At 38.8% G+C, this 25,470-nt stretch overlaps 1 protein-coding gene across 2 annotated transcripts in view; it reads left to right on the forward strand.

The window, feature by feature from the left end:
* drd3 (dopamine receptor D3) overlaps positions 1 to 25,470 on the forward strand; it is a 34,696-nt gene that overhangs the window by 3,084 nt on the left and 6,142 nt on the right. For both annotated transcript variants that reach the window (XM_030123869.1, XM_030123870.1), the window contains exons 3-6: positions 11,333 to 11,445; positions 13,429 to 13,565; positions 18,674 to 18,867; positions 23,425 to 23,490. In XM_030123869.1, the coding sequence (XP_029979729.1) occupies positions 11,333 to 11,445; positions 13,429 to 13,565; positions 18,674 to 18,867; positions 23,425 to 23,490 (510 nt within the window). The remainder of the gene's footprint in view (positions 1 to 11,332; positions 11,446 to 13,428; positions 13,566 to 18,673; positions 18,868 to 23,424; positions 23,491 to 25,470) is intronic.

The raw sequence follows: 25,470 nt of genomic DNA on the forward strand, positions 1-25,470 counted from the left end.
ACTACAACTTTTCATTATCCAATAGTTTTAGATTAACATGTTGAATAAATGAGGTCTCCATCAAGCAAGACATCATTATTTTCATCATTTCAAGTAGACTTTATTAACAGCTGTAATGCTGACTAAAAGCTGCATTTCAGGCACTTTTACCCTATTACTGTGACTTCCTTAAGATATAAGCAGACCAAGGCTTACAGTTGAGAGGTCTGGGAGTCGTACAACATAAAATATTTATGTTTTTCAATGAAAAATGTATCATTTCCCATCATTTTGGGACATTTTTATAACCATGTATGTACAAAAATTGAAAGATCTGGAGCAGATATTAAATAAAAACATCCAAAATGTGCTAAAACATAGTCCAGCGGGACCAAACACAACCATCCAATCTGGGAGGAGTCATTTTAGTTAGTTTTCATGTTCTCCTCATTGATTTTACAGTAACTGGCATCAGTAGGCTGCATCTAAGCCTTATAATAAATAGTGTATTAAAACCCTATAGGAGCATTAGAGATTTAAATGAAAGGGAAATAATGTATAAAGTATTAAGTGACTGATCTTTCTTTTGTTGCTGTTCATAAGGTTTCTTCCATTTATCTCCCCATTAAACATTTTTTGGGGAAGTTTTTCTTACTAAATCTGAGGGTCGAAGGACAGATGGTGTCGTATATTGTGTAGATATGAAAGCTCCTTGAGGCAAATTTGTGATTTGTGATATCGGCCTACATAAATAAAACTGACTTGACTGAGATGATGCTGGGAAGGAGAGGGAAAAGGACAAAAAAAATGAAATGTATGGGAAGCAATGTGTACAATATTTTCACAATAAGAGGGGAGAGTCAAAGAGAAATGGGCTGAGGGTCATTTGGAGCCAATTATGTTGTATTAACAGTGCGGTGTCAAGATTAATGATGATGAAAGGCACTTTAGATTGTGGTTTACTGTAAATTATGCATAACCGTTGAAGACCCTCTTGAATATTAACAAATTAGGACTTCATCTGCTTGGATAATTGGCTGAAATTCTAATGACAAAGACGGAAAACCTGTGAATCTCGAAGCAAATTGTTATTTATAGCCCCAGCTCATTTGTATTTGCATTTCACAAATTACTTGCTAGCGTCATAGTATGTGTCCTAATTGTTAATTTCCAAGGCCTCCCTCTCACTGTCACTTGCCGTTCAGTTACTTCATTAACTTTGCTGTTGCACATGACCCTCAGGCATCCATATTTAATCAAAATAACACACCAAGAATACACAGCAGAGGTGTCCTGTTTATGTAATCGCTCAAGCTCCCACAGCATCCTTTAGGCGTTAAGGGACCAAGCATGTTGCTCGGGGGCAGGTGTTTGCTGACATGGGGTCTTAAAATCATCTGGTTCAAGTCCAGTTATGTTTAACAAGCGGCCACCCTGCTGACCAGTGTTTGCTCTTTGTCAGCAGAATGCACTATTTCTTACTGTGTGTGGGGGATTGGACAGCAGGTCAACCAGAAAAAATACCACACTCAGTGAACAGGAGCTGACAAATTAAAGATGATTATATCCTATGAAAGGTGCACTAAAGCAGCCAGGAGCCTCAGCAGGTCCCAGTCATGAGTTTCACTTCCACGCAAGTAGTCATACTCTAAAAGAATCTGCTACATTTTTTATTATTTGAGTATAATTCCTCATTTAAGATTTAATGCATTCCCATAAGGAGAAGGTCATTAAAAGATAGCATGACATTACAGTGCAATGTTCATTAATTTAGCTGCACTGTAAAGGTCAGATATGGAAAAGAATGAAATAAGATTATTTGCTCAGAATTTTAATTTGTTCTCCCCTGGACTGGCGCTGCGAGTACCATCACCCTGTGAGTTGTAATCACAGGGACAGAGGATTAGCTTGTTTTGACAGGACGCTTTGTGGTTTTCATTTACAGCCTTGTCTTGGCAGAAAAAGTGGCCGAGTATCACCCCCCACCACCTCAGCAGGTACTAATCATGTGCCCATAAGCAAGCCAATTTATCCCTGGATGGAAAATTTGATCTATGACTTACACTTGAAAGAACCAGCAATGACTAAATGTTCACTTTACACAGTTCTTTCCACTTGATGTTTTGTAGCTCGAGCAATTGTTCGATGTGATCAGCCCACGGAAACAACTCCATTTATTACGCGGTCACCACATTCAGGTCAAGTGTTTTCACTTTCATGAGTGTGTGATCAAAAATATTCAGTGAAATTTGAGAGATACATGAAAGTAAATCAATTATTGGGCCAAATCACACTGGGAAACTGGTGTTCTGATTTCATGTTAAACACTAACCACGCAGCACACATATTCCCAACTGGCTGCTTTAATCCTGCTCACTATGGTAACATACATCACAACATTCTAACACTTCCGAGTAACTACCCTATGACATGTAACTTACTGGAGGTGACATACACTACATCCCTCCCTTTCCTAGATATTGACTTGTACCAGAATTCGGCAACATAAACATTCAGCTGTAAATCTCTGACTACAAATTATTACTTTTAGCATTTCAACTCTAAACAGAACAGTGCTCTCCAAATTATCAATAGCCTATTCAGCACTCTATAAAACTACACTTTTCAAGGTCTCTCTCTCTTTGAACTAACATTCAACTTCAAATAAACATTTCTTCAATGCTCAGCTTTCTGTAACCAAACATATATGCAGGCTTTTTTATAGAAAGTGCATATTATAAACTCCAATCCAAACAAAACAAGGCAATCATTTATCCAAAATTTTCTTTATACATATATATATATATATATATATATATATATATATATATATATATATATATATATATATATATGTGTGTGTGTGTGTGTGTGTGTGTGTGTGTGTGTGTGTGTTTATACATATACAGAAACCACAACCTGTTGCCAGAGATTATTCTGCTCTTTTATGGCAACGTCTCTCTAATCTGTAACATAGTCCATCAGATGAGCTGGTTCTCGCCTGGCTATTTGAGGCCAAATGTCCTGTTGAGGCACTTCATCCGGTGATGCTTAGGGTTTGCCCGGATGGGTTTTCTCTGCTCGAGGTGGTTCAGCAGGTTGAATGTTCATCAGTTGTGTGTTCAACCTCTGTCCATCTGTGCTGGTTGACACTGTCTCTTGTGCTGGCTGAACCCTTACCTTCACAAAGGACGCATGATGCATCATCCTCTTGTTGTCCTTTTACAAAATGAGTAAAGGTCCTCCTTGGTCCACAACAGTGTAAGGGTTCCTTTCAAATGGTGTCGACAGTTTGTTTTGCTTGTGCTGATGGAGAAGGTCTTTGACATGTCATTGCACAGTGTTGTCTTTTGTCCATCTGGATCTGTCTGAATCCACATGCCCCTTCTCTTTCCTTGCAGCATCAGTTATGTGGACAGCAACATCATAACCCAAGGGAAACTGCTGGCTGTTACCTGACAGCTCAGGAAGTTTGGTCCTGATCTGGTGATGGGACAGCAGTTCCGCCACAGTGTGGAGTGCGGCGGTAGGCCATTAAGAAAACATCAAACTCAGCACACCAGTCTTGCATGAGCTGAGTGTATGGGTTTACAAAGGGTCCTGTTCTGCATTTCAACCTCATCATTTGCTTCCGTACAATATGACATCATATGGCGCTGCGAGATGCCACTTTCCTGGAGATATGTCTTGAATTCCTTTGAGACAAATGGAGTTCCATTCTCTGTCACAATGCACTCTGGGATGTCATGAGTTGTGAATCACTGTCTCATACATTTGATTTTATTAGCTGTGGTAGGTCTCCGGAAGGTATCGATGGTCACCCACCTTGAATAGCACTCATTATCAGGAGATGGTCTCCTGAAGGGATTGGTCCACACATGTCATGAGCAAGTGTCTGCCATGGTTTAGCTGGGACGTCTGTCCTCATAGTAGGAATCTCCCGTGAGCTTGAGCTATTGAGTTGACAAGCTTGACGCAACTTCACCAACTCCTCCACATCTTTATCTATTCCTGGCCACCATAGTTTTGTTCTCAGTCTTTGTTTTGCCTTTACGATTCCTTGACGTCCTTCATACACCAACATCAAAGTCTGGCATCGTGCAACATGGGGCATCACTATGCAGGAACCTCTCAACACTATTTTCCCAACAGTGGAAAGCTCAGTTTTTACAGTTCGGTAGGCTGCATCTTATGTCTCCCAGTCACTGGTCCTAGTGCTTCTGCATAACGCAACTAATGTAGGATCTGCTGCTGACAGCTCTTCTAGTTGCTGTGGAGTGAAAGCTTTTGGTACTGTATGCTGAGCCAAAAGGTAGAAAAGAAAATGTGGAATATCTCACATGTCCATACAATAGCAAGAACTTCTCTTTCTGTCTGAGAGTAGCAATGTTCCACGTCTGACAAAGCTCTGCTGGCATAGTACACAGGTTTATGTGTTCCATCACTTTGTTTCTGGCTCAGAATAGCTCCTTGTCCTACTGGGCTAGCATCAACTATCACGTGTCTCTGCATCTTGATTGAAATCCACCATTACATGTGAACTAGCCAGCTGCCTCTTCAGCTCTACAAATGCTGTTTCCTGTTCAGAACACTATGTCCATTTGCAGAAATACCTTGCGAGTCTCCTCAGTGGCTCTGATTTAGTGGCCAGATCAGGAATGAATCTGACAAAGTGGTTCACAAGTTCCAGGAAACTTCTCACCTCAGTGGCATTTGTTGGAAGGTGTGTGATCTCCACTGCCTAAATCTTTGACTGAGCTACTCCAATGCCATTTTTAGACAACACATGGCCCATGAACTCCAGTTCTGTCATTTGGAATTGACACTTTTTTCCATTTAGTGTCAGTTGCTTCTCTTCCAGTCGTTGAAGGACTTGTTGCAGCTTCTCATCATGCAGTTCTATGGTTTCTCCTGAAACTATGATGTCATCAGAGATGTTATGAACACCAGGTATGCCCTGTAAAACTTGTCCAGTGATGTGTTGGTAAATCTCAGGGGCAGACAAAATGCCAAATATCAGTCTCTTATAACACCACAGCCCTGTGTGTGTAACAAATGTAGTTAGCTGCTGGGACTCGGGCTCTAACTCGATCTGATGATAACCCTATTTTAAATCCAATTTTGAAAATACTGTGCCTCCTGTCATGTCCTCCAGTATGTCATCTATTGTGGGGGTGGGGTGCCTTTCTCACACAATGGCTTTATTTGCTCTTCACACATCCACACATAGTCTTTGCTCTTTCTTCTCATGGACTACGACTAATGGTGACACCCATGGTGTTGGTCCAGTTACTTTTTCTATTACATCAATTGCCTCAAGTTCTCTGAGCTTCTCTTCAACTCATTTTCTCACACTGAACAGCACTCTGCAAACACGCTGGGCCACTGGCTTCACAGTATTGTCAATGTGCAAACTTAACTGAAAATCTTTCAGTTTGCCTAGTCCTTTAAAACACTTCTCATATTTCTCTTGTATATCAGCCGTGAAATTTTCTGTTTCATTTGATTGGATGGCATTCACCTGATCCATACAGCCAATGTGCAACAGCCCTAATTAACAGCTGTTTCCATGCCTAACAGACAGATTTGGGCTTTTTCTATCACTTGTATCTTTGCACTGACAGTGTCTGACCTCTCACTAATTTTGAAATCAGCTGTGAAAATCCCTTTCACTTCTAGTGGTTTTCTTCAGCCAGATGGATAGACTTTCTTGTCAGCTGGTTTTAGTTTAACATCACTCCTAGACTTCATCTGTCTAAATGTACACCAATTAACAACATTAAACGAAGCACCAGAGTCTATCAACATTTCAAGTGATTGCTTGTTAACTAGTATAGTCAGTGTTCCTTCTTCATTACCACTAACAGCCGAGAGTCTGTGAGTGTGGTTGAAACTCTGTTCACTCTATCCACATTCTTTGTTTTGCACACTTTGGCAAAATGTCCTTCTTAACACATTCGTTGCACTTTTTGTCCTTTGTTATGGAGCATTCTTCACTTATGTGACCTGCGCAACCATACCAATAACATTTCACACCTTTCACATCACTTGAAGAACGATCTCGAGGTCTGGGTCTTGCCATTTTTGTTTTTCCTGTCCCTCTGCCATGTTTTTTTTTCCACCGCACTGATTGTTAATTTCTCCATCTTTATGGCTCATTGATTTGTCTACACTGCTTTTGCAATTTCTTGGAGCCCTGCCAGCGTCAAATCTTTGGCACACTGCAGCAGTCTGCACAGCGTGTTTGATGTGCACTTGTCAATAGTCACTTTTTCATTGACCCTCAAACTGCGCAAATATAACTTGCTCATAAAAATGTACCTGATGGAAAAATGACAATTCCGCCAAAACTGTCATTTTTCAATTAAAAGTTTTTTGCGCTGGCAAGAGGTGGTTGTTTGGGCATAGCACAATTGGTATATCACACAAAACTGCAATGGAAAAACCTTTTTCTGCAACTAGAGTCACCTGAATAAAAAAAAAAAAAAAAAAACGGATGTTGACGGACATTACAACCAGCAAAGAAGAGTTTTAAAAGTAACATGACATGGTATGTGTAGACACACCAGGAAACTGAATCATTTTTTAATTTAGTGCAGGATAGAGGGGTAATTTAAAATGAATATATCTGTAAATCAACACAATATTTACGTTCGTCGTCATGTTTATGGAATGACTTCTCATGTCATCTCGCGATAATAAATAAACAAATCATTGCATTTGTGATTTAATGGAAAAACTGACATTATGCACTTCTGTTTTTTCGACATTTAGTAAATATCAGTAAAGTTTTGTCCAATGGAAAAGCCACTGCTGACTTTGATCATGGATAAAGTCATCCTTATTGTCTCCAAACTCACATATGGACACCAGCTTCTGTAATCTGTTTACAAAACTGTTCATTGACTCTCCTTGTGCTTGTTCCGCTCGTCTAAACACGTGTCTGTCATATGAAACGTTTTTCTTGTGTGCAAAATACTCATTCAACTTGTTCACTGCTCTATCATAGTCATCATCTCCTGCCATGTCATCTAGCATGAAGAAGAGGTCCTGGACTTCAGCACCTGCTAAGTGTAGCTGTAAAGCTCTCTTTATTGCGGCTTACAAACTCCCAATGCAGTCAAATACATTTTAAAAGTATTTATCCACTTTGGCCAGCGCACACCAACGTTAGCTGAATTGAATAGCACATCAAAGGGAGCTACCACTGGTAAACCAGATAGCACCGCCATTGTCTTCTTTCTTTCTTCCCCTTTTGTCAAATTTAACCTCGTCACCAAATGTAGTGTTCTAACTTAATGTTAAACACTAACCACACAGTGCATATATTCCCGGTTGGCTGCACACTATAGTAACATACATCACAACATTCTAACACTTCCAGGTAGCAACCCCATGACCTGTAATTTACTGGAGGTGACATACACTGCAGAAACATTTAAGCTTTAAAAGCCACAATACTGTAAAATCAAACATTTCATTGCTATCTTACCACCAGTTTTAGGAGTAGAATACAAGAGAGTGACAAGTAAATTACAAAATAAATACACTGTTGCTCATAAAGTTGGGATCATTTTGTTTTCAGACACATTCCTCTTGTTCTTCGTATTTCTACACATAAGATTTGCCTTTATTAGTCCCACAAGGGGAAATTCCAGGTTTACAGCAGCAAAGCACAAAAGCACACAAGCGTAAAAGAAGTGCAAAATCAAAAATAAAGACAAATCAAAAAAAATCTATATACAATCTACAGCTGTGCACATGCCACAGACTGGATAGGGACATGGTTTATTGTGAGGTTTATTGCACTGATTACTGCACGGTTTATTGCACAGAATTATTTAGAGCAGTTTCTGTTGAGGAGCCTGACAGCTGCAGGAAGGAAAGACCTGCGATACCTCTCCTTCACACACTTTGGGTTTCTCATGCTGTCACTAATGGAGCTCCTTAGTGCAGTGAGTGTGTGTTGGAGGGGGTGGGAGTCTTTGTCCATCATGGAGGACAGCTTGGCTGTCAGTCTCCTCTTCCCCACCTCCTCCACAGGTTCCAGAGGACATCCCAGGACAGAGCTGGCCTTCTTAATCAGTTTGTCCAGCCTCTTCCTGTCAGCTGCTGTGATGCTGCTTCCCCAGCAGACCACCCCATAGAGGATGGCAGAGGCCACAACAGAGTCATTAAAGGTCTTCAGGAGTGCCCCCCGCACCCCAAAGGACCTCATCCTTCTGAGCAGATAGAGTCTGCTCTGACCTTTTTTGTAAAGTGCAGTGGCGTTATCAGTCCAGTCCAGTTTATGGTTCAGATGAACACCCAGGTACTTACAAGATGTCACCATCTCAATGTCCCTTCCCTGGATGTTCACTGGTGATGAGGGGGTGTGAGGGCACTGATAAAAGTCCACAACCAGCTCCCAGGTCTTACTGGCATTGATCAGGAGGTGGTTTTGCTGGCACCAGTCCACAAAATCCTGGATAAGTCCTCTGTTTGACCGGTTGTCTCCATCTGTGATGAGGCCAACGATGGCAGAGTCGTCAGAGAACTTCTGCAGGTGGCAGGCTGGAGAAGTCAGCAGTCTAGAGAGGGAAGAGGAACGGCACCAGAACCGTTCCCTGGGGGGCCCCCACACTACAGAGAACAGTCTCTGACATACAGTCCCGGGTCCTCACATACTGTGATCACCTTTGCCCTGGTACAATAATTACATACTGAATCACAGTTACACTTTAGCTAACAAGAATAAATCACATTGTCACAATCATTTCATGAGAAGAGGTAAAAAAAAATATTAATTTCATCTTTATGTGCAACAGTGTGGACAAAATGGCCTTTCAATGCTCGGAGTAAAGCAATTTGTTCCTTATGGAAACTAATTAGAAAAATGATTAAATGCACTAAGTTACCTGACTCACTACATTGTGAATGAATAACTTCTTTCCCACCATATTTCAAAGATATATCACCCAACACTGTTCATCGAATGGCCTGGATACCTGATACATTTTGGTGTCTTGTATCAATGTCCTGACAAGGCCCTGACGTCCTGTGGTATCTTTTCATTGAAAGTGCACTTCCTGCTGTGAATATACAGAGTTGTGTGCAGCCCCACAGATTCACAATCACACTCTCACTGTGTGCACACAATATTCAATACATACAATATGTGTTATTTCTATGATTTCTCTTAGAATAACTGGCTTTGAGATTCATTGTTTCATGTCAATATACCATTTAGTTACCAAAAAGTTTACTTTCAGTAAGTTGATAAATTTTCATCTATAGAGTATCTGTTCCATTTCAAGTGAGCACAATTGTTTACCCGACACGTTGTAATAATTTTTCTGCCTTCAAACGTCTTTTTGTTCCCATCTCACCGCCTGCTATGTGCACATAATTAATTTTCTTTGTGCTGTTGTGGGTCAATAGTGTGCATTGACAACCCACTCAAAAAACATATTTTGCATTTCCCATAATGCAATTCTCAGTCATCTTTCATTAGACCCTGATTAATACCCACTGCTTCTGAACCATGCCTCTGGTTTGTAATGCCTTTAGAAATGAGCAACATCCAATCTAAAGCTGATTTAACCCTAATTACACCACAGTGACATCATGGGGGTGATTTTCTCAGATGTGACGGGAGTCCTCCACAAACCATTTACCAGTATGGGCAGGAGGTCCCACAATTGATGATTTTTAATGAGTAGAACTAGAGTAGTGCAAGAAATTAATGGAGAATTTCTGGATATTGTTAACTAGAGGTGTCCGAATTCTTACCTACATAGGGCCAAAAATGAATCAAGATTTCAGAATAATAAATGCATGACTCTTTCATCTGCTAAACAATATTATTATTCATTTGCAGAGAGATTAACATAAACATAAAACTTCCATATGCGTCTCTTTGCAGACATTAGCATGTTTAAAATATGCATGCAAATAAGGTGCTTTACAAGTTGAAAGAAACTGGTTTTATCTTTGAAATCAAGAGTGAAAGTGTGACTTTAGCAAGAAAAAACTTGCAAATATCCGTAAATGATGACGTCTAATTTATTTCCCTGACAGTGAAATAGTAATTTCCCCACTTTTTCCATCAGTGTTACCGACTTGATTGCTCTGTTTTGACTGAGAGCCACAGACATAAGGTACATGTGGTAAATTTTTGCCAATGAGCAGTATTTTACAGTTGTCACTCCCTTCTGCTGTGATGTAAACCTTATGGTGAAACAAAATCATAAAAATAAGCTGCAGCGAGAGAGAGAAGAAACTGTAATTCTTCATCGGTACCATGTATATACACAAACTTAATAGGGAATCTTGGCAGTACTGCGCTGTGCATTACCATCTCACTCCGATTATTACTTCTTAGCTGCACAAATGCATATTTCATGGTCATTACAGTTAGGACTTTGCAGCAGTTTTAAAGTAAAAGAACAGAAAGCATTTGTCAAATACCATGGGCCAAAACAAAGAGAGGTCCTTTAATTGGACAACCCTGCTGCAAAGTTTGTTCAGGAAAGTTACAAATGAAGTAATAAACCTAAGTTGTGACTGTTTCCACATTCATACTCTAAGAAAATCAATATGTATGTGTTTGTCTCAGCTTTAGAATATGAAAGAGATTGTTTTTCTCTGTTTGTTTTTTATTCTTTGTTGGTGCCTGCTTCTGTGTATATTCATGTGCACTTACTGCCTCTCTGTGTACTTGTTGGTAGGCGTACTGTATATCCCCATCCTAGATTTATTGGATTCACTAGTCAGGCAATGGAGCTTGGATCCCATTTATCTTTGTCAGACGGTTATTACCAGACATTACAGGCTTAAGTGAAAGCCTGTCGGTCTGAGCAAGATTCAGCAGTGGGGGTCCAGACGGGGGTTGTTTGTGATGGCGCTGGTTTAGCTGGGGGTTAATGTCCTTTTGAAAACATGGAAACAACCTTGATAATAATTAGACCTTGTGTTTGTTTGACACACTCCCTTACACACACTCTTTAACAACATGCCGTCCATTACTGCTCCATCAGCATAGATGCGCTCTCTCTTCACGTCACCTTTCGTAATATGAGGTCAAGCGCTGTTTACTTGCATGTATATTTGTTACTGCATGCATAAATCAGCCTCATTAACAGCCTTATTTGTATGCATGCATATGTAGCGTATCAGAGTGAATGTTGGAACATATTTGGCTGCTAACTTCTGCTTTTCTTCATGTCTCCATGTAGGCTAAACCTTTTTTTTTTTTAATGTCACATGCACCAGTGTGGGTGTTCGAGTGTGTACATAGCTGCTTCACACTTCACGGTGAAAATGAAGGGAGAGATTCGCATGTGTTGTTAATCTTCCTGTCTGTCCTGTGCAGGTGGTCGGCGGTGCCTGGCTTTTCAGTCGCTTCTACTGTAACATCTTTGTCACGCTAGATGTGATGATGTGCACTGCCAGTATCCTCAACCTGTGTGCTATCAGCATTGACAGGTGAGTGTGCAGTATGTGCATCTGAGGGCTTACCTGATGCCGCCATGACATCTCCAGTATAAATTTCATCCGTATGAGATTTCACTATGAATAAGTCTATTTTGTTACACCTGACCTTGCCTCATAGATATTTTAAAACTTCCAGCAGAAAGACAATGTTTTCCCATCTTATCCATCCTCTTGATAGATGTGCAGTGCATCTACTTGACACAAGAGAACAGAAACTGTACAAAAAGATTTTTTTTTTTTTTTTTTTTTTGTTCACCGGGTGGTTGAGGTTTTCCATTCGATATTCAGGGTCAGGTTTACATCTAATTACTGTCTATTTGTTTACATTTACATAAACTAAACAACATCGTGCTCTAGTTTACTGTAGATATGCATGCAGTATTTACATTATTTATTTGCCTGGTTTTCTTGTAATGTCACCATTAATGATTAATAGCTCTGAAGGGTCTGAACTTACAACCCTCAAGCAACACAATTACAACAAAGAATAAGGTACTTGGTAAAAGCTGGAGGTGTCAGGGGGATATATTTGTGTGGCTCGTTTGGAAGAGTGAATGTTTTTCTTCCTCTGCAGTTAAAAAGGTGCTTTCATGAGTTTTATCCTGTGCAGTAAAAAGATTCTATTTCTTATTTCACTTTTGTTCTGCTGAAGGTTTCATGTATCTCAATGGGATAAAGAATTGTATTAAGTCTTGGTTATATCAAGTTTTTTCACATACTTGCCTCTTGTGTTTCTTCTAAATGTATGATTATTCAACTCAAAATTCTCCCTTAACCTTTGTCAGTGTTGGAGGGTTATCTCTTTTTTTTCCACACAAGAAAGATGTTTCGCTGACCATTGATTAATGAACACTTTTGGCATATTTTGTATCTGTAATCTGGTGTTGTTACGTGCCTGCTAGTACACACTGTATGTTTGTCCTGCAGGGTCTGTACAATAAATAATTTGCTTCTAAAAGATGAAGTTCTTCTCAGCACTATACCTCTTGGTGATCGATTATGAGACAAGTGAACAACACTGCCATCATGCTTTCTGAGGTGCTAAATTAAAGCGAAGCACCAGAGGCATTATATGTTTCACTGATAATGCTCGTTATACCTCTAATACCTTTGTGAAGGCATTGTTATTTACTGTGCATCAGTAGCTGCTGTGATCGAGGGAATGATTTATTGCCTGATAAAAGGAAGAAAGATAGATTCAGTCCAAACTATTCAGAGGAGAGTTTCATTAAAAAAAAAAAAAAGAAACTCCTCAAGGTGAGCAACTCTGTTAGATTGTATGACTACTGCAAGCCATGTTCTGATCAATAAACCATGAACATATTTTTTTTACGATCCCACGTTTTACATCTTTTCTTTACGCAAACAGACAGTGGCATCACAAAAGGGTATGGATAAATTAAAGCTCAGAGAAGAGCATTTTTAGTGAGGATCAGTGTCTGTATAGCCCCAGGCTCGCCCTGCATTTTGCCCTGAGGAGAACCCGAATAATTAGTGTGATGAGGATAAACAATCATGGCAGTTATCTGGCACTAAACAACATAACATCACTTCCATTTTTGGTTGGGATACAGCATAATTGCGGCTTCTACAGAGCCACTGCTGAACCTAGTTTTTCAGGGCTCATTATACACTCTTGGCATATTCTGTGCTGATTAACTCTTAAATCAAAGTTCCAATAGGTTTACTGCTGAATACCCAAATTGTTTCTAAATAGAAGTGCTTGGTGTGCTCCTTCATTGTTAGTATATATTATTCTCTTCCTCTGAGTAGTGGATTTCTTGGCTTCCCAAAGTCTTATTCTTTTCAGCTTTTTAGTAGCTTTAATTATTCTCTTTTTATGATACTATATCAGCACTTTTCTCCCCAAATGTCAACACTTTCCATCCAGACACACAAAACTGAAACCTGACAGTGTGTGTGTGTGTATGTGTGTGTGTGTATGCGCGCGTACGTGTATGTGTGTCTCTGCAGGTACACAGCAGTGGTGATGCCTGTCCTGTACAACACCACCCATCGTTCCAGGAAAAGAGTCTTTGCAATGATTTCTGTTGTGTGGGTCCTAGCCTTCGCTGTCTCCTGTCCTCTGCTGTTTGGCTTCAACACCACAGGTCAGGACAATAACATCTCAACTTCATCTTCCTCTACTGAATATTAAAGACGTGCAGATTGTTTTTTTTTATGACTTGCATTTTTGTATTAACTTTTTCCAAACATATCACATCATCACACATCAAATACTAACATTAGAGCATTGGTAAATTACCCACCCTCCCACCCATCCATAACCAGAGGGGGTTTTCATATCGATATTGTGGCTTTTATCCCACACACATCAACTCTGAGTATCCATGTATATAATATATACATACACCATAAATATCTACACAGAGGTGTCTAATCATAATATACATACTGTACATACATACATAAGGCATGTGTGATGTGCAGACTGTTAGAGTGCAAAATATATAATACCCTGTTCTGAAATTGAGAGCCAGAGGGGTCACTTACACCAGAAGTCAAACTCTCTCTTTATTTAAGGTCCAATCTGTAAGATTTACACTACCGGTCAAAAGTTTTAGAACACCCCAGTTTTTCCAGTTTTGTATTGAAATTCAAGCAGTTCAAGTCCAATGAACAGCTTGAAATGGTGCAAAGGTAAGCGGTGACTGCCAGAGGTAAAAAAATAAATAAATAAATAAATTTTTTAAAAAAAGGCAAGGTTAAACAAAACTGAAAAATAATGTACATTTCAGAATTATGCAAAAAGGCGAACAAGAAATGGGTTAACAACTTAAAGCAGTTCTGCAGCAGTGGAGATTGATCAAGCCTCGAGAGTTGGTGCTACCAATTCCTCCAGGTGTCCCACTGATTCTGAATTCCTTCCAACCCCATCTGTCTGCATAAAAGTAGTGTTGGAACACACTTTGATACCATACCGTTGTGAGCATTGTTTGAACAGTGTTGTGCTGCAGAGAGTAGTGTGTTACTATAAAAATGCTGAAGAAAAGGCAATTAACAGTAGAAGAGAGACAGACCATCAAAACATTTCAAAATGCAGGTCTTTCCTACAGAGAAATTGTATAATTTTATAATTTTATAATTCTGAAATATACACTATTTTTTAGTTTTGTTTAACCTTACCTTTTTTTTTTTTTTTTTTTTTAGCTCTGGCAGTTCACCGCTTACCTTTGCACCATTTCAAGCTGTTCATTGGACTTGAACTGCTTGAATTTCAATACAAAACTGGAAAAATTGGGGTGTTCTAAAACTTTTGACCAGTAGTGCACATGGATTTATTTGGAAGTAATTACAGAAATTTATTTTAATATTAGAATCATATTTTCATTAGATATAATCATGTCAAAATATTAATCACTGTCATTTTTGTAACTCATGCAGCCTGGGAAATGAGTTACCACACAGGGCACAATTACTTGCATTCTTGCAACAACTTTGAACTGTAGAAGTAAGCACTTTTCTTACATAACTGATCTGTCTTTGTAAAACAAGAATGAAAACCTTTGACCACTCAGTGAGAAATGTGGGGTTAAGTCTTCCAGAATCACTAACAGGAAAACACAACTAACAAAACAAAGTACAAAAAAAAAATAGTGCAAACAAATTGTTAAAAAACTGTTCAAAGACAAACCTGAAAAGCAATACCAATACAGTGGGCTAGAGTGGAGCAGGTTCCTGAACTTCACGTTGAACACTCTGGAGATTGCACAGTTTTTTACACACTTTTATCCACACCACACATACAGACTGTAAACTGAAGCACCTTCAAAAATATGCTATCTCATTAAAAATTTGTCAGTTAACTTTTTAAAAATAATTACACATTCATGGTTCAACAGTTAACATGTGTATTTAGCTCCAGCTTGTTCTGAAAGTAAAACAGAAGAAGGTTTTGATAGAAAAACCACTTCCTCTCTAAGTCTGCTGGGTCCAAACACTGTGCTACCAGGTGAATATGTCAGACTCCACAAAATGCATGTTTCAATATAAATGAACCCATAAAATTGCTGAATGACATTACAAATGGACACGAAATAATGCAAACAATGCACATGTAAATAAAGAGCATATAAAACATGTGAAAGGGGTCATCTCAAAAAGCTTAAATGGGAAAAAATTGGACAAATTTATTATCAATTTAACATAAGGCTATGCTTACAATCAGTTGTTTATCTGCAGAGGGAGCAGGCAGCAGGTGGTCATGTCTCTACAGACCCCTCCTCTTCTTTTTTCCAATTTACAGTTGGTAGTATCCAGCGTTAAGGTGCCTTACTGTCACCTACATGCTATATTTCAGTGTGGACCAAAAGTAATATCTCCTAAACTAAAAAGCCCAGAAAGGACAAAAAAAACCTTGACTCAGAGGCCAAAGTCATTTTTACATTGTAGGACAAAATAATGTGAGGACAGAATAATGAAATCTGCAGCTTCACTAGTAGATGTCAGTAAATATTACACACTGAATCTTTACAGTCAGTGTAAAGGAATTTCAGAGTTTCAGAGACATGTTAAACGTTAGATGCTGGAAACATGTGAAAACACGTTGTACAATGTTGTATTGAACTGTGGACCCTCTAAAACTGTTTTTGATCATTTTATGTTGAGGTATTTTTTGGGTGAGCTAGAAATCATGGCTCAGTGACTAGAGCTATACTTAGCTTGACCCCTGCTCTGTAAAAACTAGAACGCATTTGCATCAGTGGTTCTCCTACTGGAGTGTAAGTTACTATACCTACTACAGCGATGCTAGGTTATGCCAGTCAATACTACATTTTGCTAACTTGTCCAGACAGATATCATAAATGAGCGCTCTATTGCAGACTAAGAAGAACAAGATTGATTCTCTGGTAGGTCAGTGCCCTCTGGTTGAAAATTGCATTCTGGCTCTGGTGACTCAAACATGTGCAGCTACACAAGTCCAATAAAACTACAGCAGCATCCATTTTCCAGACTATAGTGTTATTTGACACTTGGGATGAAATTGGGTGTGGTTACAGCACCTTTAGAAAATGCATTCCTGGCATTTCATAGTATTTTTTTTCATGAGATGCACCTACTCAAGCATTTATTTATTTTTCAAATTTGATGGTTCAGAGCACATTTTTCTGTGATTTACCATTTGACTTACAATGCGTATTTATTATTGCTTTACATGGACATATGTGCAGCAGAGGATGTTTTATTATGTACTTATCAGTTGGCTGATATTGTCATAAACATGGAAATTTTTCTGATCCTTGTCATTCATCATGAATATACTCTGTAGGAGATGTGTGATGTTGTGTGACCCAGTATTGTTTGATGATTACGTCCTGTATATAGGGACTAAAAGACATGGTATCTCAGCACCTGCTGCTTTGATTTGATCCATGTTCTTTGAAACTGGCTATGAGTCACCCAGTATGTGTTATAATGACAGTGGAGTCCCTCAAAAGCATGTGCTGAAGGACGAAATTAGAGTTGTGTTGGATGTTCTCCATCATATTGTTATGTTGTACTTTTCTAAATTCCTGTAAATGTGTGTTACTCAGTTTATGTATTCAGGAACATTTGGTGTTTCATTAAAAAGGTGGACATCTTTCAATATTTTTCTTTGTCAACTGCACTGAATAGTTGCTAAATTAGGCTTCTGTAGGCTGGGGAATGGTATCATTTTCTACAATGATCTGCATTATTTATAGCCTACATAAGAGAAAAAAAGCTGAGCTTACAAAATAATGTCTTCTGCATTTGGCCAGTGTGACGTAAGGACAAGACAAGGCAAGAACCAAATAGTAAAACTATCCACATGAGAAATCTGAGCGATATCGCCAGTGGCTATATTAATGTCAATGGCCAGTGGCACAAATACATGAGTGCACTCACACAATTAAAAGCATTAGTCAGACACGATGTAAAGCTGCTCTCAGAGAGGCATGCAGTTGGTTTTTACCCCTTGGCCAACTTCGGGCCTAAGGGGTATTGTAATTATTTTGGCGTCTGTTTGTCTGTCTGTCTGTCTGTCCATTCAAGAACATAATTGCACTATCTGAAGAATGCATTGACATATCTGCACCAAATGTATACTGTGGATGCATCTTGGCATGGAGCAGAAGTCTGTTGAAAATTGGTCCCCTTGACCTACTTTTTCAAGGTCACATGGCAGCATGTCTTTTCAACAATGCAATCGCTATATTTGGCTGAGGAGTATTAAAAGTGTGAAGCACGTTATGTTTTCCATGTGCAATCCATACAAAACAAGAAAAGCACTCAGAGAGCACAGACCTCCGCCAAGGCAGATCAGTGGGCCCCCGTGGCCCCACCACCACCCCCAATCACCACCAAAATTTAATCATTTCTTCCTTGTGCCAGTATCAACATTTCCTGAAAATTTCATGAAAATCCGTCCAAAACTTTTTGAGTTATCTTGCTAACAAACAAGCAAATATGCACTCACGCAAACACACAAAGCAAAGTGATCACAATACCTCCTGGAGGAGGTAACAATGGCTGGTGATTGCGAAATGCTCACTCTTTTATCAGAATGTGACCCCGTCATCTCACAGAGCAGCAACAAATAGGGGATCACCTCAGGTCTCCTCTTTGTCCTTTAAAGGAAACTGAGTCATTTGGCAGATGAATACCTTTTAAAGTGCAGAGCAAAATAACAAAATAACATGAGTCTAACAGCTGAAGGTGGTTTGGAGAGTGGCTAGAAATAGACTGTATCTGTCTGTCCTTGTTTCCATCTCAATGTGTACTGAGGTATGTGTTATTGATCCAGGGGAACATACAGGGGGAAGCAAATCACCAGTTTGTTCGTGCCACTGACATGGAATAAGCAGTCCACAGCTGTGGTGGGAGTGTCACCTTTCTTTTTTTCCATCTTCAATTTACAGTATGATTGGATCTTCGCTGATAGCCATTTGACTCTGAAATATGATTGAAAAATTGGTCCATGAGCCATTATTATTATGTCACATGGTCTCCTGTCTTGAATTAATGGAACAATTACAGATGAATCAATCATATCTCCGTTTCTCAGTCATGGCTGTGGGACTACGCATGTGGTACAGCAGATATGAGAATGTACAAGCCACAGAGGGCATTTGTAAGATCCAGGGCATGTGCCAAAGTCAGAGGTTAGCTGTAGATTATGCCCACAGTGTCTTAACTGACCTATTTTGCATAATGATGATTTTTCTTTTGGACCCAGATGACCCGATGGTGTGCTCCATCTCCAACCCAGACTTTGTGATCTACTCCTCGGTGGTGTCCTTCTATCTGCCCTTTATCGTCACCTTGCTGGTTTACATCCGCATCTACGTCTTCCTGAGGATGAGGCGGAAGAGGATCACATTTGGTCAGACCAGCGGGAAGGTTCAGCCAGGCTCGATCCCACCATCTGTGGTGAAAAAAAAATTACCTTTTCCTGTTTTTTTAGACATGTTTTTGCTTATACGTTTAGATACATATTTTAATGAGACTCCCTCTTTTAATAAAAGGCTGCAATGAGGTTTTTATTTTTATTTCATTTAATTAGAAGGTAGTACAGAATGTTTACAGTAATTCAGTCACTTTGCATCCCAGACCATCCCATTATAAAGACATAACTAATAACCTCAATCAGAGCTTCATATATAATTCACTGTCAGTGCTTTAATCAACTACAGGCTTTTTATAAAGAACAACAACCAAATGTCATTCTTAATAACATTTGCACCAGCTGCTGCTGCTGGTTAATGGAGCAGATGATGAATCAAGTAACCTTGTTGTATGTCATTGTCAATACACTACCCTTGTTTCTTTTTGCTACTGTAAACTCTTCAGTAAAGACAGTAAAATGCTAAAATTGTCTGATTAACAGACTGTAACAAATTTAGAGTGTTACTAAGGGATTTATTAAACTGTAATTAATCCTGTTAGTTATGACTTAATAGAACTGAACTGAATTATTGCAGTGATACTGTTCCAGAGAATACCATCATCCAGTAATAAATCTCACTCAAATAAAAATGTCATGGATGGCCATAAAATAATGCTGCATTTTATTGCACCTCCCCAGCAGCTGACTTTCTGAATGGGCTGTTCTCTGCCTATGTACACTCACCTACATCATGACTATTCATAATGACTTTCAAATTCCTATTTGCCTTCATATTGACCATATCCTTGTGATGCATTCACAGTGTGTAGCCACCAGGGTTGTATAAAATTCAGAATTGAATTGAGAATGACCCCTAAATTCCAATTCAGTTCTTGAATTTGATTTTGAATTTGAATTAAGATTGCAAAAAGGATGCAAAATTGCAATTCAAATTCAAATTGCAAGAAGTAGAACTGGAATTCCATGAAATTCAAAGAAATGCATGATACATAATTAAGGTGTATTTAACAATGAAGCTTTACATATGATTACAACATGAATTTCATACAGATATTATTGTATGGACTTTATGTGCACAATATAGGCCTTTCTTTTTCTTTTTTTTTAATACCACAAATTAACATTAAAAACATACTCTATAAAACAGATCATTACAATTCTAATAACTGTGAAACTGTGGAAAATGATAGGACAGCATTTCATTTCCCAGAATACCTTGCTGTATCCCAGTCTTCAAAACGGTTGTCCAAACATTTAGGACATTTTGTTTGGAGTACACTCTAGTGAAATAAGCTAATTATGGGCCAGAGCTGGTTTGTACTTTTGATTTTTGTAATTATGGCAATATGCAAAATGATAACATGTAAAAGGACATCTGTGCCTCGATGACAACATTTCAGGAACTGTTAATCATTAGATGCAACAACGTTACCCTGTAAAGTACTTTAATAAATGATAATTGGATTTACCAAAACATTGTTTCATTTGATTACTTTGAAATGAAGATATTGCTAATTATTCAACATTAAGGGAATGTATGCTTAATGTTAGTGTCTGTACTTTCATTTAGAAGAAAAGAATGTATGTTAAAAGTATCCCATTCTCACTGATATGTAATAAGAATAAATTGCAATAAATTCAATTCCACTTCCTGCAATTCAAATTCAAATTCATTCACTTAATTGAATTAAATTCTGAGATTCTGAATTTTGTACAACCCTGGTAGCTACCACTAACAGGCCTCTTTATCAAAACAGTTTTCAGCATCCTCCTACCATCATATTACAACTGCAAAGTATCTATAATTACCGTCATTAAAAAACACTCTGCCTCAAATAACCTCCGTAAAAGCCCTGTTTCTTGTGCACATGAACATCCCTTTGTAACTTGCAGGTTAAAGATGGGAGATGAAATCTGAGGAAGATTATTTTGCTGTTAAGTACAAGGAAAGAAAAGCTGTGTGATTTTATGTAACTCCTCTGTAAACACAGGCAGCTGGGTAAAGGTTTTCCAAAGGATGCAGATCAAAGTTGAAATGTAGATGTTTAGCTTGTTTTTGTGGCTGACATGGTTGTCACTGTGGAACTGACATTTCTCTGAATAAGGAATCATAAGAATCACAGTAGTGTTTCAAGTTTATTTTGGAGACCAAGCACTTATGATATATAAAAACATAAAGTCTCATATCAGTAATTGAGTCTCAGGGTGACACTGTTTTTTAAATGCCTGATAACTCATTATATTGTAAATGGGAATGTTCTTCCTAAACAGCTGTCAGTTCTTTGATCTTATCCATCACTCTAATATTTGTCCCAGTTACATCTATCACACAAATGATGGGTTCATCTTAATATCCACAGGCAAGGAGACGTAAGGTCGTGCTTCGTGCATCTGTATCTACCCTATTTATAAATTACCGCATATAAAAAGAAACTATTAGATTAGTCAGTCCAGTAATTTGACCGGCCTTTGCACATGGAGGAAACTTCCAGTGTAATGTGCTTGGATTTCTTCCACTTCATTTTCCCCCTTCATTGCACACAAATTCACAGTCAAGTCCTGTATTTTAACAGCAGGTTACAGATAATTGGTTGTGTTTGAGCCAGGGAACTCATCCATGAGTGGAGGCATGCGTTAAAACATCCAAACCCTAGAGGAGTTCAGGTTGAGAGGGTTATAATGGAATTGTGTTGTGTGGAATAATGTGATACGAGTCAACTGTAGGAACATACGGTGTATTTAGAGAGAAGGAGGCTAGATTCTCACCTTTTTAATGCCCTTCTGTGAGCTTTAAAGGTCCACTGTGAAAGACTTAACAGGGATTTAAGGGGATAAATGGAGTATAATCTTTTATTAGTGTATAATCGCCTGAAAAATTAGAATAGCTGTGGCTGTTTATATCAACAGGTAGAGTATGTCCCAGTCTGTAGTATTGTGTTATGTTTCTACACCAGTTCAAAATGAACAGCCTCTTTTTTTTACTGGTTTAGAACATTGAAGTGCATAGCTGTCATCCTCTGTGTTTGAGTCCGGATCACAGTTAATACACACTTCACTTAAAAGCTCAGAATGAACATATCAATCGTTGGTTCTAACGAAGAACATTTTTAGTGGCCACCAGGGCCGTTTCTAGCTTTCTGGGGGCCCTAAGCAAGACGCTGTTTTGGAGCCCCTTGTTTATCAAACTACGATGAAGAGATTCCTAAACCCTTTAGATCAGGGGTGCCCAACCCTGGTCCTCGAGAGCTACTATCCTGCATGTTTTAGATGTATCCCTCTTCCAACACACCTGATTCGAATGATAAGCCTATCATCAAGCTCTGCAGAAGCCTGATAACGACTGTCAGGTGTGCTGGAAGAGGGAAACATCTAAAACAGGGGTGGGCAATCTTGGTCCTCGCGGGCCAGTATCCTGCATGTTTTAGATGTTTCCCTCTTCCAACACTCCTGGTTCACATGATAAGCCTATCATCAAGCTCTGCAGAAGCCTGATAATGACCATCAGGTGTGCTGGAAGAGGGAAACATCTAAAACATGCAGGATACCGGCCCTCGAGGACCAGGATTGCCCACCCCTGATCTAAAACATGCAAGATAGTAGCTGTCAGGGACCAGGGTTGGGCACCCCTGCTTTAGATGGCCTACTAAGATGCCGAAATCTATTACACATAATGAGCAATACAGGCTACAGTTAAAATTAAACATCTGAAGTTGAGTAACTCACGCAAGTTAAACTGATAAAAAAAAAATATATATAATACAAGAAAAACAACAACCCTCTATGCGTCAATAAATAAAACAGATTTTGAGTGTTTATAAAAATGTTTACTTTAAATAAGAAAATACAACAACCACTGAGATAACTTCTTTTTGATGCCATTATGGTGTTTGTTTTGTTTAATACTCTCACTAACGGGAATGATAGATGGGTAGCTGTCAATCATTCCCATCATACCTGGCAGCGGCCCACTACGTCACTAACTGTGTGACAGTGCGGTTCAATGAATCTAACCTAATAATGCCACAAAAACACTAGCCACAGCTTATCATTGCAGTTTGTTTTATTTATATCCTACGTTTATTTTTTAAGTATATAAGGGATGTAATAAATACATGAGATAGCTACAGATAAAGACAGGACAATTTAATTCAATTTAATTTTCCTCAGATGAGGCTAGACATGCAGTTTTGGGCCCCCCTGGTGGCTTGGGGGCCCTAAGTATTTGCTTAGTTTGCCTATAGCAAGAAACAGCCTTGGTGACCACTATAGGTCAGGACGAGGTGAGGTGGGCTGTGCAGTATAATCTGTAACTTCACCTGTAGATAGTGTCTTTAAACATCACACACTGAACATTTAATTTAGCACAATACAGTTTGACTCAAGATGAGAGTGAACAAAGAAATCCAATTTTGATTAATTTCCTTCATTGAGAAACATCTGTTGAGATGAATACAGGTGAATTAGTCATTTTCAAGTGAATGACACAAATGTGTACCTGTAGACTGATAGGGTATGAAGTCTATGGTTGAGTATTCACCTGAGGAATAATTTCTAGATTGAACTTCCCCTTGATCTCCTAGGAGACCTGTCTACAAGAAGAAACTCCCAAGGCGAAGCAAGACCTGTCACCTATAAGGATTAAAGTGGTAGGTGTTATTTTCAATTGCAGATCCAACTCCACTATGAGATTCTGTGAATGTATTTTTTCAGTGCTCTAGTTTTACTGAATACAGCCCAATGCCTGACTAACTCTCATATTGACTGTGTTGGCGTATGGCGACATGGTGGCACACAAGGCGGTTCTGTTTTTAGCTTCTTCATGTGGGTCCTTTGGTTTGAACATTCATGCACATTTCACTTTTTGGTCTCAGCCTGAGGGTCCAAAAAGAGTCCAAAATTGTGATTCGTGGCATGTTGCCTCATGTCAGCTGATTCCTCGGCCGCTGAGCAAAGTCTACGGTTGACGCACTTTATTTGTCACCGCAGCACCAACAGAATCTACCTAGTATACTGAATAACTGTCTACTTTCCCCCCTAAGTAGAAGTGGATGAGTGTGCAAGGAGATTATAAACTAAAATATGTCGACATAGTGACTACAAATATAACAATTAAACATTGAGCTACTTAAAGTGTACCTGTGCTGGTCATGCTTACAACATTAATTGCGCTTTGTGTATTGTTTATAAGCAAAAGAGATGTAAATTCAGTAAAACATTGCCATAATTACACCACACTGGACCTTTTTATTAGATTAATTATGTGCGGGGGCAGAACCCATGGGGAGCAGCCATTGCCATCATGTGGATTAACCTACTGGTATATTTACTGTGAACTTCTGCATCTGTTTTTTTTTTTTTTATGCGAAAAGGCCAAGTTGAGTCTAGCCGATATCATGTAGTGGAAACGCAGCATCAGACTGGTGTCTGCTGCACGGGGTCAGTGACCAGTCTGTCACAGTCCAGTTAATCGGACAATACTATAATGTTTCGTCACTACCGGTGCTGGAACAGCCTGTGAAGGAGGCAACATGTCACTGACCATGCCTGACTGACAGAGCAGTGACAATAATGGGCTATAACATAAGTTACCTGACAGAACTGCTAGTATTATATGTGATGTTTTGAGATAGCTATTAATGAAAATTCACTACAAGGACCCTTTAAAACCAGAGAATGACTAATTACTTAAAAGGAAAAGTAATTATAAGAGTTTTGGCTGTGAATTCTGAATGGTTAGAGCTGTACTTTTTTTTATTTATTTATTGGATATAGTACTTAAAAAAGATGAATAGGCCTGGCATAAAAATGACAGATTACATTTGGGTGTAATACCACATTTTCGGTTTTCCTCTGTGTTCTGAATACCAACCACACAACAGTGATTTAAAAACTTCAACTCAAAGTCCTAGAAGAACTTTTCACTGGTTTCGTAACAGCACAGTGAGATGTGTTGGGAATGACTTCAGATTTTCTGAGTATTTATCACTTAACTGCTTATTTTAATTTACTTCAGGAGCCTTCTGCTTCCAAATTCCCACTCAGTATCCATGTATGAAAAGAACTCAGGGACTCCTTCAGTATTACACTAGAGACACTAAAGACAGAGAAAAGAGTATAATCAGCATTTTTTTCTAAATGTCAAGGGTCCATTGATTTTTTGGCCCTTAGAGGCAGTAGAGCAACCTGAAAACATGACATTGACAGGTAATGACTCGTGTTGGAAAGTCATAGAATGACCTATTTACACTTCCAAAAGACATGGAACATCATTAGTAATCATGTGGGGTTGTGCTTTCAGCTACATGACAAATGTAGCTCCAATCTCTCGATCTGTTTAAAGCGTATGGTACTTAAAATATTAACATTTATATTATGTTTATAACATATAACATAGAGCTTTGCTCTATTATACTTCTGCTGTTTAATGCTGGGCAGGTAATTTACAGTGGTATTAAAGCTTTTATGCTAACATCTTCTGCCTGCTGTGTTTAGAAATGGTTTTCCTGATATTAAAACATCAAAATTAATTTCTATTAATTTTTCATAATGAGCTACACTTTTTGCACACACACACACACACACACACACACACACATACACAGTGATTAGCACCACCATATTTATAC

The sequence above is a fragment of the Sphaeramia orbicularis genome, chromosome 20, assembly GCF_902148855.1.
Source record: "Sphaeramia orbicularis chromosome 20, fSphaOr1.1, whole genome shotgun sequence".
NCBI lineage: Eukaryota > Metazoa > Chordata > Actinopteri > Kurtiformes > Apogonidae > Sphaeramia > Sphaeramia orbicularis.